Here is a 16,076-nt window from a genome sequence, read left to right as displayed (position 1 = left end):
CACCCGCAATGGCCGCGCGAGAGGCCGGCGCCGAGCGGCACTCTGGGAGGGGCGGGGCCGTGGGTGGGGCCCGGCAGAGCCCGTGAGGCGAAGGAGCGGCCCTGGCCCGGCCCGGCCCGGCCCGGCTGCCCCGAGGGAGCGCCCACCGCCGCTGCCGCCGCCATGGTGAGGCTGGGGGGCGGCCGGGGAGGTGCCGCGTCACGGCGGCGACACTTCAGGAGCTCTCAGTGGGTGCTGTGACACTTTGTGTGCTGTAGATACTGGTTAATGCGTTCTTCTCTGTGTGTTGTTTTTTCCTCTCTAGTTCTCTTTTAATATGTTTGACCACCCCATCCCTCGGGTGTTCCAGAACCGCTTCTCAACCCAGTACCGCTGCTTCTCGGTATCTATGCTTGCCGGACCTAATGACAGGTCAGATGTGGAGAAAGGCGGGAAGAGTATGTGCATGTTTTATTTTGACTAATAAACTAGTTGGAAGAATGTTTATGAATAGTGTCAAGTAATGCAGTTTTTGGCCAAGACAGCAGAAACACTGAAAACATGGTGACAGAGTGCTGAGCACCCTGGGTGGGGCTTTGAGGGAGGAGGAGGGGTCATCTTCCCTTGCATTACTCGGTAATTAAAAATGTTTACCAAGTGAATCGGGGTTTATGGGCATTAGAAGGAGACAGTCTTCTTTTATAAAGTTTCTTGTTACAATCTTCGATCTAGTGTAAGCCATGGAAGTTTATTACTTTCTGCCCCCACCGTGTTGTACCTCACTTAATCTGTATAAAGTAATAGATTGGCCAGCTTCATTTTCAGGTTGTCAGACTAATACTATGTTGTTTTGAGTTGGTATGGTTTGAAGAGCACCTGTGAGCCCAAACAAGTAAAATCAGCTTTGGGAAAATTTTTCTTTAGTAATGGTATTGTAAAACCTTGTCTTCTCTTTTATTTTTCCCCGATTATAATTCTGAAATCTCCACATAGCAGGGGTATTTGTCATGACTGATTCTACTGAAGTCTCTGCCTAAAAATGAATTTGCAGATTTTAGAATCTGCCCTTTTTTTAAAGGAGATTTTAGAGAAAGGAAGGATAAAATTGTATGTTATGTACTCTCATACAGACGTGCTTTTCCTAATTTTACATTCTTATTCATTTCTGCAGTAATTATGCCACCATCAGCTTTGGATCAACTCAGTAAGTGAATACTTTATTCTGGAATAACAACCTTAGAAATAGAAGCAAATGTATAGGCAAATACCACAGTATTTTAGTTATCTATTCAAGTCTTAAATAGAGACTGTGAGACTAATTAGTTTTAAAAAATGTATTTTGAAGGTATTTTTTCTGTCAGAATTAATGGGACTTGTCTGTCTTCAAGTACAGACATCTGAAGTCTTGGGTTGCCTGAGCATTTAGAGTTCTGAGTGTGATGCCAACACCGTATTTGTGTATCTGCTTTCTCTGTAGTTTTGAGCAGTTGGAATAATGGTGTGAGTGGAATCCTCTCCTATAGTCTGGCTCATTCTCTTGGTGATGTTTGATCTCTGAAAGCTTCAGAAATGTGCTAGTGGCTTTTAACAAAGAAAATTTTTTTTTCCTTTCTCACCAGGCCGCCTTAATATTACTTACCCCATGCTGTTCAAGCTGACCAACAAAAACTCAGACCGAATGACACACTGTGGAGTGCTCGAGTTTGTGGCTGATGAGGGCATATGTTACCTTCCACACTGGGTGAGTTGCCTCATGCTGGACTGTCAGAACCTGAAAAGTAGGATTAGCGAGTTGCCAAGTTTAATATTAGAGAGGTGGAACGTTTCCTGACAGTGCCTGTCTCTGCTGATCATGTTCAACAGCATGTTCAACAACAGCCTTCAGTTCTGGCTCAGGCTTCCCTCCACAGAAGTTTAACTGAGCAAAGCAGACTGCTTTTTAACATGCACCTGACTGTTCTTCCTGAAGTTGAATATACACGAGAACTGAGATACACAGGAGAGAGATTTGAAAACATCAGACATATTGAAAGGGCTTTGTTTGTTTGTTTCCATTCTTGCAGATGATGCAGAATTTGCTGCTGGAAGAAGGAGGCCTGGTGCAAGTAGAGAGTGTTAATCTGCAAGTTGCTACTTACTCAAAATTTCAGCCACAGAGTCCAGATTTTCTTGACATCACCAATCCCAAAGCTGTGTATCCTTCCTATTCAATTATGGAGTAAGGGGAAGAAATTTCTCTTCCAAATTGGAATGATCAAACAGAGCTAGTTTTTCAGGTGTGACTCATACGCTTCCAGTAGTAGGTGGCCACTGCTGCTCCTTCTGAAAATAGAAGGGATGGAGAGCTGATGTACAGAGATGTGATCAGCTGTTGGTACAAAGTGTGGTCTGGAGTGAAGAAGGAGGAGTGTTGGCTTAAAATCCAATGAGTTTTGAGTGTCCCTTTGAAAAACTTGTACACCCTAATATTTACTAAAATCCTATCTGCAGTACTGATGGCTTTTAAACCATGTTTGAGAAACCAGGGATTAGAGATCTACAGTATGGTAACTTTAAAGCTTTGATGTTTCTCTGAAAACAAATATTTTATCTTAACATACTCCAAAGACTGGAAAATGCATTGAGAAACTTTGCCTGTCTAACTACTGGGGACGTTATTGCCATCAACTACAATGAAAAGGTACAGTATAGGGTTGAGGGTTAGAGACTGAGTTCAGTTGTTGGATGTTGGTACTAAAACAATCAACCCAGAGCTGTGCCGTGCTTTGGACAAGTAATGCCACATGGCAGATTTCACAGTTGGTTTTCTATTGGAGGGAAAAAGGAGTCAGCTAAGTCTTTTTCTGAGCTGCTGTTTAAACTTTTAGAAACTTTAGAAACTTTAAAGAAAATAAATGTGCTGTTGAAGGTTTTACAAGTTAAGGGAAAGAATTTATCCTAAATTCAGAATTTGTTTTCAAAAATGTAGATTGAAGTACAGTAGGAGTGCAGCAAGGTACAGTAATTGATTCTCTGACTTCTAAGTTAAAAACTTTTGCTTTTAAGTTCTGTAGAGACCCTGAAGTGTACAGTCCTCAACCTAAAGAGCACTTACTGCAGTTTTCTTCAAGCTCTCTGAAGGGAAAGGTTTAGATATGCTTTTCTTATACACAAAGCAATCTTAAAATATCTGTTACTGTTCCAGATCTATGAGCTTCGGGTAATGGAGACCAAACCAGATAAGGCTGTGTCCATCATAGAGTGTGATATGAACGTAAGTTAAAGCTGATGTGGAAAGTCTGCCCTAACTGTGCCTTCCCAAGAGGAGAGGGCATTTGTGCAGGGATAGCTCTGCACACCCAGCCCCTCTGATGCTGCAAGAAAGGTGCAGTCCATGGGGTAGGGAAGATGACTCATTTGAGAGTACTCATGTGCCATTGTAACCCCATCTGTGATCTTGATTAGCACCTGGTGTACCATCAGGTGACTGCAGTGCCTAGAATTTAATGTTTGGCTTCAGCATGTTTTATCTGAGTTTTATTTAATAGCCGTGTCTTGACTCATACTCCAGTGATACTGTGATGCTGTTTTACTGCTCTGTTTCAATGACATGCTAAGGCTCGTTCCTAGGAGGCTTGGTCTTTTTTTAGTTCTGAGTAAAACGTTTAACAAGCAAACCTCAGTTCTTTTTAGATCAAATGTAGTGATAATAGTTCATGGAGTTTTGAGGAATAGTAGTATAAAGCTTACGATTTAAAGAAAAATATTAATTTTTTTTTTTCATGCTTTTTGTGTAAATAGGTGGATTTTGATGCTCCTTTGGGATACAAAGAACCAGAAAGAAGTGCACAACATGAAGAGTCCACAGTAGGTTAAGCTTCTCTTCTTCCAAAATGTATTCCCTAGAAGTCAGCATTGCTTGTGAAGGGGAGCAGTGAGTGCCAACATGTTTTTTCTTTAAACAAGTTCTTAAGGTTAAACTTTACTTACCAGAAGCTTTTGCATGTGTTACTTAGGAGATTGTTGTTTACCAGCTGTTGTTTTTTGAAAGGGATTGTTCTGAAGTTTTGTTTGGTCAGAAATACTTGTAACTGTTTTCATGTCATGTACATGTCAGAACATGAACACAATAAACTTGCTTTTTCCCCTCACAGGATGTGGAAGCAGACCACAGTGGATACGTGAGTGACATAGGATTTCGTGTAAGTCCCCTATTTCTGCTGGTTTGTGAATGCTGTAAAATGGTGAGGGAAAGTTGTTCTGAGCAACTACAAAATATTAGTACCTGTTCTTAGAGGTGCTTGTTATTTAACTGGCAAGTGCCTGTGAATGTTTTATGTGATCACAGCCAGGAACAGCATGACTTACTCTGCAAAGGGCAGATGGGAGACTGAAACAGACCCCTACACCCACGATTCATCAGCTTATGTGTACCAAAAAGAAGCATGCTGAAATAAATAACTAAATAAAAATTGCTGTAAGGTTTTACAGAATATAATGTCCTTGTGCAGGGTGCTTTCAAATGCCAGGAGTTAAATTAAAACTCATTATGTATCCACAGGCATTCTCTGGATCTGGGAACAGATTGGATGGCAAGAAGAAAGGTGTGGAGCCCAGTCCCTCACCAATTAAACCAGGAGACATCCGAAGGTATATCTGTTTCATTCAGTTGTCAGCAAGTGAAGGATCAGTGTGTGAGCAGTTTCAGTTTTTATCCCTGCTCCTGCAATATAGACAAACTAATTTCATCATGAGCTTGCCTTTAGAAAAGAAATATCTACAGGCTAATGGAAACATGCCTTTGGCCAAGCTTCCACAAAAACTCCAGTATTTGATTATTTACTTATCCAATCTGTGCCTACCTTCAGAAAATAATTCAGTGGTTTAACTCTGGAATTATTTAGAAAAGAAAATGTGCAGTCAGTGTTGGCACTACACTGACAAACAGAGAATAGGTCTCTCTGTGTTCAATTCAATGGTAAGTATAAAACTTAATTCATAATATTTTTATGCTTGTTTTCCAGAGGAATTCCCAACTACGACTTCAAGATCGGTAGAATCACATTCATTAGGAATTCACGTCCACTGGTTAAGAAAGTGGAAGAGGTAAATAAAGTTGAATCCTCCCCAGTTTTTGATCCAAGTTTATGGCCCCCCTCTCTTTTCTCTTGATTTTTTTACAGCATACTTCTGTTAAAAAGTGGTAGTAGTTTAGAATGGTTTGAATTACAGGAAGCAACCTCTGATGTCCTTGTTACTGATGGAAATAGATTGGCCTGATGTCGGTTTAATAAGCCAGTGCACACTTCTTTCGGTTGGCTGAAAGGTCACCAAAATGCTGTTTTACTTTCAGGAAGAAAGTAGTTTTTGTCTAGATTAAGGATGTGAAATATCTACAGTCAGTGGCTGCTCTGATGGAGTATTCTTGCTAACAATCATTCAGCTTTCATCACACACAAGCAGTGAGCAAAGAGGTAACAACCTTTTTTCCCTCTTTTGTTTTTCCAGGATGAATCTGGAAGCCGGTTTATTGCCTTTTCAGGAGAAGGCCAGTCCCTGCGCAAAAAAGGAAGAAAGCCCTAAGTTGTGGTACCTTCAGCTAGTTAGGGGGAAAATAAAATAACAGTTGCAGCATCTTGGGTCTTAGTTATTGCAGTTGAGAGATTGTTTTGCAACACTTAATAGGTGTTTTGGTTTTGGTTTCATGTTTAGAGCTGGAGATTTCAGGCTGTCTTGATTTTCAGTTGAAAATTAAGTTCTGGGAATTTGAAAGAAGCTTTTTGTATGTGTTGTAAAGATGGGAACATAGATCTCTGATAAATCTGAGAAGCAAAACTAACAAGCTCTACCTTACTAAGGGTCCGGTTCTTAGACTACATCCTCCCCTCATCTCCCGGGTGATGATGGTCTTATGTTGCTCTGTGCTTGATATTTTCCTCCCTCTGTATATATTTTGCCACAATTTCAGGTCAGCTTTTTTGGTGTGGTGTAAATGAAGGGTGACTTTGGTGTTTAGGACTTCTGTGCAGGGAGTCTCTTTGAGCTTAGCTTCGGGTGTTGGGTTATTAATCATTCTAAGCAAACCCCCTGTAACTGCTTTTTATATTTATAATTAATAACATGCCTTTTAATAGTTGAGATACTATAACGTAGTGTAGCAATCTCACGGTACGTGTAGGGAGAGGAGAGGCCCAGCTGCACTGCCCGGTGCCGCTTTGGAGCGGTGCGGGTGTATCCTGTGCGCCCTCTGGTCTGCCGGGGAGCGTACCGGGGTGCGGCCCCTGCGCTCTCCTGAGAGTCCGAGTAAAGGTTCCTCCTACCCAGCCGCGTCCCTGTGTGGTGATTTTGGAAAGACCGAAGGGCGGGGACTGCCGCGCGTCCCAGCGCCTCAGCCGGCAGCGCTTGTCACGTGCCGGCCGCCGCGCAGCCATTGGCTGGCGGGCCCGGGGCCGGTTTGTGCCGCCCCTCGCCATTGGGCGCGCCCGCGCGTGCAGCCGTAAGCGCGGCGGCCATTGGCGGCGGCGCAGCATGGCGGGCACGGGCGGCTCCTGGCGGGTGAGCGGGCGCGGGGCCGGGGGCGGCGGGGCCGGGAGCGGGCGGCGCGGCTCAGCTCAGCTCAGCCCGGCCATGTCCGTCCGCAGCCGCCGCGGTCGTGCGAGGACTACTGGGGGGAGTGGAAGCATTGCCGTGGGCTGCGCCACGCCTTCCACCACTACTACGCGCACGGGGAGCTGCCGGATTGCGGCCGCTGGCGGGAGGACTACGAGGCCTGCCGCGCCTGGGAGAGGGACCGCGCCGCCGCCGCGCAGGTACCGGCCCCGCTCCTGGTCTGTCCGGGGCTCTGTCGGCCGAGGCTGCTGGGACAGAAACCCCGCGGCCGCGGGGGTTGGGGAGGGTATGGCAAAGCAGGCGCCGGCTCGGAGCGGAGGTGGGTAGGGTTGTCTTAAAACGTAATAAAGGATCCAGGGAATATTTTCAGTTTTCAGCTGTAAAAGCTCTTGATTTCTGTTACTGTGACATTTCCTTCCTAATAAGAAAAGCCGCCACGTTACAGGCAAAAGTCATTCCTGAGGTGTCCAGAAATGCCGCTGGCTACAGCCCCGCGGACACTGGAGCACACGAGCCCTGCGGCACAGGCTACAGCGGAACTCCTCCCTCCAGCCAGCCAGGACAGCTGCTGGCAGAGACGGTTCCGCAGGAGTGGTAGTTTCCTTCATAACGTAGGAGCCAGGGGCAAAATATAAATATGAGTAAGTTAAAAACTTGTATCCTGGCTTAGATAGATAGCATTTAGCACTTCTGCTTAAGCATGATAAATTTCTATTTCTCCTTTTATCTCAACTATTCACAGCAAGAAATCAGCTCTGTATGACTGGAACATCCAACACTACTATGGCAATATTTTTTTCCTGTATTTCAGGAAGCTTTGTGCAAGAGTGAAAGAGCTCGAGTTATGGAAAAACAGAAATATGCTCCAGTGTGGAAACTCAGGAAGAGCCCACCACCTGACTGGTATCTACCACTTGACCATGACAAATCAAATTAACAAGACTGTTACCTGTGTTGGTCAGTAACATAATACACAATTCAGAATTATGCTGGCTTTTTTTTTTCCTTCCACATCATCTTGAAGTTATACAACTGTAGCTCTGCCCTGCAATACTTTAGCATTCACTCAAAAATAATGAAATTTTATTTAAACATGGAGTATATTTAAAGGGAGATATGAGGTGCTTAATTTGATTGTGGTCTTTTACTGCTGTCTTACACTTCAGGATTTCATCTCAGCAGGCAACTTCCAAATTAATGCACACATGATCTAGCTCTGAGGACGTCTTGCCCTACCAGCTGGCACTGAGCGCTTTTGGAACGAGGTACTGACCCCAGGCATGCCAGATGGAGAAAAAAAACCAAGCTGGGACTCTCCCCTGCCAGCTCAGGACAATCCCAAACACTGGCATTTAAAAGACATTTCCCAGAATCAGGATTGTGGTGGTTCAAGAGCTTCTCACCTGGGGAGAAGGTGCTGCACACCCTGAAACTGCCCCTTTGTGGAACTGCTCGAGTGGTGGTGTGTGTTGTGGCGATATTCAACACTACTGAAAAATAAAGGTTTAAATGAATGTAGAGAGAGATCTGGTTTGTTTTAGGGCAAACCCATGGAAACTTAGTTACAACAGTTACATGGCAATATAAGAAGATAAAAAAAATTGGCTTTGCCACTGTGTAAGGTCATGTAGCTTTGCTAGGCGTGTTGTTACCTGCATAGTCATTAAAAAACCCCAAACACAGAGATACTTCATTTATTTTTTTTACAGTCACATCCTGCAGTGTTGTAACCTGCAGGAAAAATGTTTATTCTTATTCCAATCTTTCTTCCTTCAGTCGGCTGAGCACCTCCTGGCAGCTGAAGCAGGACTTCCTCCATCACTGTGTGTACACCTTGGTAATGTCAAGGCACTTTCCTTCGGGGGGATCATAGCCAGGAAGGGGAGGGGTGTAACTGGGTCCGTCCCTCTCGAAGGGGAAAAGCCCCTCATCCCTTCGGATTGCTGCCTGGTACAGCTCCTCAGATTCCAGGCGCAGTTCCTTCAGTGCCTCTTGCTGAGATTCTACAAGGGCCTTAATTGCTTTCTTTTCTGCCTCATCTTGTTTCTGTTTAAACAAACACCACTTCTTCAAAAGTAAAACTCTTCTTTCAGACTCTTCAGGAGAAAGAGCGGGAAGACTTCTCACCCTGACGAAGAGAAGGATAACATGGGTAATAGAGGAATAGCCTGACTCCAAAGACCAAACTAAGAAAAACAAAATGCTGAAACCAGAAATCCCACCACCAAGCAAAAAAAAAATCCCCACCAAACCCAGAGAATACATTGAATTCACTAATAATTTAGTCAGTCTGTGAGGTCTTCCAGTCAATCTAACAGGAACTGCACATTACTGTTTTTTCATTACTTTTAGCAAGAACAAATAATATTTCCTTTCCACATTTTTGTCCTGATGGAAGTGGGTACGGTTTTGTGCTAAGGTCGGCACTATGTTCCAGTTGTGCAGAGAAAGAAATTCACTGTGAGTGCAGGTGCATGGTGAAAGACCTACTGACCTGTTGCTGTCTGAGTACTTAAGTGGTGTTATAAAATCCTCAATTGGAATCAGTTCTGGGGCAGCTTTTTCCAACTTTTTAATCCTTTTCTTCATACGCTCCTTTTGTGCTTGCTCTTTCTTCACATCCACTTTCTTCTTCTTCTTTGGTTGTGCTCTACAAGGGAAATGGTAAATGAAAGAAGATATTTTGTCCTTTAATTCAACACCAACAACTTTCACTTTCCTTTCCCATGCTTAATTTGGTCCCTGACACACGTTCCAGCCATTAGCTTTATTCAGGTAGTGTAATTTCCAGGAGTCAGTGACATGTCTGCTGAGATTTTCTGCAGAGAGAACTGTAACTGCCTGGGAAAAGCAATTCTGTGCTGAACGTCAGAATGACCTGAAGAAGTTCCACAAAAATTGGATTGGAATTGTTTTCACTGGCTCAGAGTGCAGCATAGCAGGTTTATCATACAGTGGCTTGTGTTGGAAAGGACCTTAAACCTCATGTGGTTCTAAGCCCCTGCCATGGGCAGGGAAACCTTTCCCTAGACCAGGTTGCTCTAAGCCGCATCCAACCTGGCCTTGAACAAATATTCCTGTTACTTCACATTAAAGAACGCAAGTGGTTTTACACATGCTTCTAAAATTTCTGCATTTGGAGCCCAGTTGAGGCTGTAGATGTTACTTCTCCATGCAGATCCAAGGTATCATTGCACACTCCACAAACACAAACTGACCCTCATTCCTGCCTTGCAGACTGAACAAACAACCTTTGTGGTGTGAAACAGTCCCTCTCCAATAGTACTTAAGAGCTACCTGGGTATTTTAAATCCAGCTGCATCAAAACAAAAACACAGACACTGAAATGTGGCACAGAAATACACGTGGGCTGCCTCTGCCTTCACAGCAAAGCATTTCTGGTTCAGCTGGGCTTTCATTGGTGTTGTCCAGCAGGGAATTCTGAAGCACTGCATAAATCCCAACATTTCCAGCTGCCTTCCGTGGTTGTGCTACCCACAAACACAAAGTGATAATTGTATCACCTCTGAACTCTCCACAAGAGGTCAACAGTTCCTAACTGCTTTAGCATATAGCGACTTAAAAAGGTATACTTAAAGGTTAAATTTAGACTTGGGAAAATTTGTGCTCTCCCAGTGGATGAGAACACTTCTATGTAACTCCAAAAAAGCTGCACTCACCTGACAGGGAGGGATGTCCTGAACTCCAGCAATGAGCTCTGCCAGTGACTCCCTCGGAGCGGGACCCTCTGGGGCAGCCAGGAGCTGCAGGAGGAACAGGAACATAAAGCATAAGGAGACAGTGACTCTGGTGTCACTGATTCTGCACAAGAGCTATTTGTTATTCATATATTACAGTGATGAGTTTTGAACCATCTTCGGCCACTTCATTCACGGCAGGATACAGCGTTTGCCCAGAGATGCCCTCAAGAGCTTGAGCAAGGTAACTGCTCCCAAATATGGACTGGTCGGTGTGAGCCCACAGGGTACCGAGGGGTGAAACAGATACAGTGTTTGGATAGGTTATAGCGGTTCTATTTTTAAGCTCTGACAAAGACCCCTTTGAGGAGCTGGTATGGGAGAGGTCAAACCACCGTCGTTCAGATTAGGAGAGCGACGCCCACGCTCATATCTCCGTGGGTGCCACGGGAGATCGAACCGGCCCGGGTGTCAGGACACCGACTTGTCCAGGTGCGGGAGCCCAGCGCAGGCCCAGCCCGCCGCGGGAGCCCGGGCGGGGGACCAGCTCCAGGAATGGGCGTGCGCGGGCTGGGCAGGCACCGCGGCTAAAGGGCGCTTCCCGGGCTCTCTCCCCGCGCTCCTGGGGCAGGGCGGCCGCAGGCCCGGTCCCGGAGCGCGGCCCCAGCCCTACCTGAGCCCGGTCCCGCGGAGCCCCCGCGCCGCCGCCGCCGCCCACATGGCCCCACTCTGCGCCGCGCCCCCGCCGGCCGCGCTCCGGCCCCGCGTCCCCCGTTCCGGCGCACAAACGTTCCGCCGGGCGCCCTACGCGGAGCTCCCGCCCCGCCGGCCCCGTCCCGCTCCGCCCGGCAGGGGGCGTCCGCCCGGGCTGTAGTGGGGGGCGGTGCCTGGCGGGGGAACGGCGGGGTCGGGGGCGCTGTTTCCCGCCGGGCCGGTTAGGCGGTTGCCAGGCGCCGAGTTCCGGCGGTGCCGGATCGCCGGCGGCGCCGGGCGGGGGATGCGGCGGGGCGGCGGCGGCACCGGGACATGGAGCGGCGCTGAGGCGGCTCGGGCCGGCCGGGGGCGCGGGCACTGCGGCGCCGGGCGCGGGCCCATGGTGGCCGGCGGCCGCTGAGCGCCGCGGCCGCGGAGGCAGCCCGGGCGGAGCCGCCCTGGGGTCCCGAGGGCGGAGGCCGGCGGGGGCCCCGGGCGGGGAACAATGAAGCTGCTGAAGCCGACCTGGGTCAACCACAATGGTGAGGGCCGGGCGGGCAGCAGGTGCCGCGGGTCGGGCGGGCAGCAGGTGCCGCGGGCCGGGCGGGCAGGTGCGGCGGGGGAGCGGCGGGGGAACGGGCGGGCGGCACTCGCAGGGGGCGCGGGGCGGGCGGAGCCTTGGGCCGCTGCCGAGCGCTCCCCGGGCGGCCGCGGGTGCCGGAGCCCCGCCGCCCCGGGAACGGCGGGTGCGGGCGGGGGCAGCGGCAGCAACAAGTCTGCATCCCCGCTGTCCTGGCGGACGGGAACGGAGCCCGGTCCCTGGAGCTGGCCGGGTTCCCAAAGGCCGTGCGCGGAGAGCTCGTCCCCAGGAGGTGGCTGGAGGGGGCCGTGGCGCCGCAGCCCCTGGGACCCGTCTCGCCTGGCACAGCGTGTTCGCTGGGCACAGCCGCGCCCGGGCTCTGCAGGGAGGGCTGCAGAGTCTGAGTGAACGCTGAGCTGCTTCCGCCGGCCAGGCACGGCCCCTGGGCCGCTTCGTGCTTGAGAAAGTGCGGAGGGATAGTTTGAATGGAGTATAGCCCGTGCAGGAGAGAGAAGGGAGTTTTGTGGAGAGGTCGAGGTGCCCCTCGGGAGGAGTGTCGAGGGATGAGTGTCCAGGTGCCCCTCGGGATGAGTGGGTGTCCAGTGCACTGCACTGACCACACGGGTCTCACGTTGCTGAGGCAAGTACAGTATTAAGTTCCCAAATGCACTAAGCTGTGTTATCATTCTCCGTGAAGGGAAAAGTTTCTTCCAATAGTTCTCTCAAAACAACGCCCTGAGTTTATATATTATCCTACCTGTCAGTCCTCTGGTGATGTTGAGGAGATGTGTGAGCTAAAACAGTTTAGAGTGAAGAAGAAGGCTCTGTACTTTCCTTGTGTGGCAAATACAGGACAGCATCAGTGTTTATGTAGTATTTACACTACTTAGGATGAATTTCCAGATTAATACCTGTACTGTTCCTGGTGAAACAGTGAGAAGAAATCTAATATGAAGATCTCACTTCTGTTTATGCAAGTTTTGCCCTCAGATTCATGGGTAGAGCTTTATTTCAACTGCAGATTTTATACTCTGTCAATGTATAAATGTCATTAGCTGGGCTCGTGTAGCTGATTGGTATCTAGAATAAAACTAAGCTGGAGACCAGCTTATTCAAGCTAGAAAAGTGTGCTTTGAGTTAAAACCCCCAGGTACAACTTTACAGCTGCCTTTCTGCATGTGTTGTGTTCTTTGTGTTCATGCTGCAGATTTTGACAACAGTAACTTAAGCCTCGAGTTGCCATTCGTGTGTGTGTTTACTTGGCCTGCTCTCCAGGGACTCTATAGGCAGCAGGTGGACTCAACTTTGTAACCAGAGGTTGTAGTGAACTGAAGAAATGTGGAAGTGCTTTATTTGAGATGTTTTTTACATTTCTGCTTGGTTACTCTAAACAAATGTAGCATTTACATCTTAATCTCTGTGGTCAGACTGTCCTGTGCCTCTGTGTATCTTCAGTGGGAGCACAGGAGCAGCTGAATAAAAACTTTCAGCCCAAGTCCTTGCAGATCACAAGAGATTAGATCTGTAACTTCTTTCCTTATTTCTTTAATGGGTGCACCTTTTGATATGGGTATGCATTTGAAATCTGTAGCAATTTAGAACACATCCAACCACTGCAGAACATAGGCTTCAGCCAAGCAGGGCTTCATCTATAGAGCACTGTGATACTTTGCCTGGTGGATAATGCACTATGCAGGACCTTGATAGTCCTGAATTTTACTCCCATTTCTGCCACTGACCTTTCGGGATGAGTTTGGCCAAGACACTTTGTCACAATTTCTCCACCTATAGATGTTCACCACCAGCTCCCTTTGTGAGATGCTGTCAGGGCTGCAGAGGTGTGCAGGACTGTGTGACAGTCACACATTCCTGTCCGTGGGGCAGGGAGTGCAGGATAAAAACCGGTGAGTTTAGTCAGCCTCTTCTAACGTACCCAGGTTCCGGATCCTCCAGGCATCGCTGCATGTGAGGAGTCTCTGTCACTCCCAATTTCTTGGCTCTGAAACCTCTCCAGAAACAGGGTGAAGAGAATTTACACTGTGTGCTGGATACTCTGATAGTTCTTATTCCTTTGATTTCTGCACGGGCACAGGGGGCTGCCTCACTGTTCTTATTTGTGAGTGAGTCCTGATAGCAGGGCTGGCTCTTCCACACACCAGATCCAGGGCTGTCATTGCAGTCTTTTCCTCTTCCCACTCAGTTTTGGGATTTTTGTTTTACTGAGTGGACTAGAATGATGCTTACAGTCATTCAGGAGATAATAGACACTAGAAGTTAGTGTTGTTGCCAGGTAATCCAGCAGACCTGGGAATTGCATACTGCACAGCCGAGATGCTGCATGCTTACAGTAAAAGCACTTCAGCACATTTTGGCTCTACAGGTTTTTGCCTTGGAGTTCTTAACGTCACTTTTTCTGAGTGCTTATTGGAATTATCTCTTGCTCAGATGCATTTTCTATAAGCTTTTCACGCACTTAATGTAGGTTTATTAGATTTTGAATTAAATTCTCATTATTGTTGTGTTCTTCTCTTCCACGTGTCTTTGACTTAGAGCAAGGAAGAATATTTAAAAGTGCAATCTAATGATGGTCTAATGACTGTAAGAAACAAGTGATGTGATTGGCTTCTCCTTCCCAGTGTTTCATTCAGTACCTCTATACAGATGCATCATGATCCAGCTGTTGCCTGTACATATTCAGCACACAGGGTTTTGAGAGCCCAGGTGCTTAAAGACAACTCATGCAGGCAAACACTGATCCCTGTGGGAAAGGAAGTCCCTTGCTGTTCCAAGAAACCCTTGCAAGCCCCAAGGTGCTGTTCATGTATAACAGCTTGTGGAAACTGGAGCCTGCTGTTGTTTAAATATAGGTATGGAGTTTATCTCTCCAAGCTGTAATGGTGGAATGTAAATATTTGAATTGATTTGTGAGTCACGTTGAATGTTACATATTAGATGGGCTGGAAGCAAATTCAGTAGAAACTCATTCATTTTGAGGTAGAAATTCACCTGAAACTGTTTTTATATTTCATTGATTATTGTATAAACAACAAACAAAAATGGTGCAATATTTAAAATTACTTTTATTCTTCGCTGGTGGATTTTTTTTAAAGATGGGACCTTCTCCTTGAGTTTCAATTATCTTACTTGGATCTTTTTGTTCCAAGCTTATTTCATTATCAGTATTTCTTTAAGTACATTATGTGTATTTGGGTACTTTAAACAAATGAGCCCACAGGACATCTGGTATATCATAAGGTGTTCTGTTTTTAATGAACCTGGTCTGCCTCCTCCTGCAATGTGATGCTGGGAGCTTCAATAATTTAAGCTTATCTTTTTTTAGAAATTATTGGAAGAGGTCAGAATGTCTTAAAACACACTGTGTTAGATTTTAGTGTTACTGCTTAAATATCACATTTTGTTTTGATGCATCATTACTGTTAGAAAACTCAACACATCTCCAATTAGGAGCAGGGGAAAGCTTCAGTCACTTTGAAGCAGGGACCTTGTGCCTTTTGGCTTGTTTCAACAGGCTCTAACAACATAATCTGATAAAGACATGAACTCGGGGAAGAAGGTGATTGCTATCAAATAATGGCTTCTTCATTATTTTGAGAAATTGAAGGAAGTGAAGAAAAATCCAGTATCTGTACTCAATTTATAAACCACAAGTAGTATGGAACAAGTCTTATAGCTTTAACCTGTTACAGTTATCCAACACTGTAAATGGCATTCTCTTGATAATGGTACCCTGGAGGAAAGAGCAGCCTGGCAATGACTTTGTCATGCTGAGTTTCTGTCCTGTGATCACCTCATCTGTTCTTTTCTTTTCTTTTTTTTTTTAGTAATTGGACATTGCGTACTGGGTAGATCATTGTGTATGATTAGTTACCTGTGGAATCAGATCCCTTCCTGGATCACAGTTGAGCCGTGTAGGAAACTTTGTTTTCCAGGGCTTCATTTATTACTGCTGCCTTTCCTGGGTGCAAAGTCCATACCTTCTTTAAACTTCATATCTAAAATAATGCCCTGTGACCTGACAACTTCCACTGAGGTTTGAGTTTTTAGGATTATAATAATTTATGAAAGTATCTGCTCAGTGCTTATTTGATTGAACCCCAAATTTATGCTAGGAAAAACCTAACAATAAAATGTTATCGTGCTGTGTAAATATATGGATAGTTTGTGTTTGAACACATGGTCTTCAATGCCAGTTCCCATTTATGCTGTAAAATAGAGGAGAACTGAAAGTGGTTTGGAGTGACCAGAATGATCAGAAGTGTGAGACAGCTTTTGTACAAGGAACAGCTGAGTAGACTAGGACTCTTTGGGCAAAGGAGTGGGATCGTTGGGCTGAACACAGTTGTGAGAGGCAGAAGAGGGATGAGTGTTGAGTGATTTTCATTCACTGCCCTTCTGTACAAGAATAAATTGCTTTAAAGTAACAAACAGCTGGTGCAGATCCATGGAGTAGGAGGTTTCTCAGAGTCCATGGCTGAGCAGTGGATCTGTTTGTGTAGGGGCTGTTGACGGTAATTATG

General features: G+C 46.4%; 4 protein-coding genes across 7 annotated transcripts in view; 3 read left to right on the top strand and 1 right to left on the bottom strand.

The window, feature by feature from the left end:
- The first annotated feature begins 58 nt into the window (after positions 1-58).
- Positions 59-6,281, top strand: UFD1 (ubiquitin recognition factor in ER associated degradation 1). Of its 2 annotated transcripts, XM_048323014.1 has the most exons (12): positions 59-165; positions 305-437; positions 1,151-1,183; positions 1,599-1,720; positions 2,043-2,173; positions 2,587-2,659; positions 3,164-3,232; positions 3,760-3,825; positions 4,113-4,160; positions 4,520-4,608; positions 4,983-5,064; positions 5,467-6,281. In XM_048323014.1, the coding sequence occupies exons 1-12, from the start codon at positions 163-165 to the stop codon at positions 5,539-5,541; spliced, it is 924 nt and encodes a 307-aa protein (XP_048178971.1). In that variant the 5' UTR covers positions 59-162; the 3' UTR covers positions 5,542-6,281. The 2 variants fall into 2 exon arrangements, with proteins under 2 accessions (XP_048178971.1, XP_048178972.1); XM_048323015.1 differs by lacking the exon at positions 59-165 and having other exon boundaries at positions 330-411.
- A 136-nt stretch (positions 6,282-6,417) lies between these two features.
- C18H22orf39 (chromosome 18 C22orf39 homolog) lies at positions 6,418-8,085 on the top strand. 2 transcript variants are annotated; one of them, XM_048323017.1, is made up of 4 exons: positions 6,418-6,513; positions 6,600-6,767; positions 7,379-7,470; positions 7,734-8,085. In XM_048323017.1, the coding sequence occupies exons 1-4, from the start codon at positions 6,487-6,489 to the stop codon at positions 7,774-7,776; spliced, it is 330 nt and encodes a 109-aa protein (XP_048178974.1). In that variant the 5' UTR covers positions 6,418-6,486; the 3' UTR covers positions 7,777-8,085. The 2 variants fall into 2 exon arrangements, with proteins under 2 accessions (XP_048178974.1, XP_048178975.1); XM_048323018.1 differs by having other exon boundaries at positions 6,419-6,513; positions 7,379-8,085.
- A 160-nt stretch (positions 8,086-8,245) lies between these two features.
- On the bottom strand, positions 8,246-10,998 carry MRPL40 (mitochondrial ribosomal protein L40). The gene is made up of 4 exons (XM_048323016.1): positions 10,939-10,998; positions 10,248-10,331; positions 9,062-9,217; positions 8,246-8,695 (listed from the first exon to the last, which is right to left on the bottom strand). The coding sequence occupies exons 1-4, from the start codon at positions 10,983-10,985 to the stop codon at positions 8,386-8,388; spliced, it is 597 nt and encodes a 198-aa protein (XP_048178973.1). The 5' UTR covers positions 10,986-10,998; the 3' UTR covers positions 8,246-8,385.
- A 366-nt stretch (positions 10,999-11,364) lies between these two features.
- The window catches only part of LOC125335420 (protein HIRA), a 32,657-nt gene continuing 27,945 nt past the window's right edge, over positions 11,365-16,076 (top strand). For both annotated transcript variants that reach the window (XM_048323032.1, XM_048323031.1), the window contains exon 1: positions 11,365-11,500. In XM_048323032.1, the coding sequence (XP_048178989.1) occupies positions 11,464-11,500 (37 nt within the window). In that variant the 5' untranslated portion in view covers positions 11,365-11,463. The remainder of the gene's footprint in view (positions 11,501-16,076) is intronic.

Source organism: Corvus hawaiiensis, chromosome 18 (assembly GCF_020740725.1).
Source record: "Corvus hawaiiensis isolate bCorHaw1 chromosome 18, bCorHaw1.pri.cur, whole genome shotgun sequence".
NCBI lineage: Eukaryota > Metazoa > Chordata > Aves > Passeriformes > Corvidae > Corvus > Corvus hawaiiensis.
The sequence above is the reverse complement of the archived record's forward strand: the minus strand, read 5'-3'. Positions and strand labels throughout refer to the sequence as shown.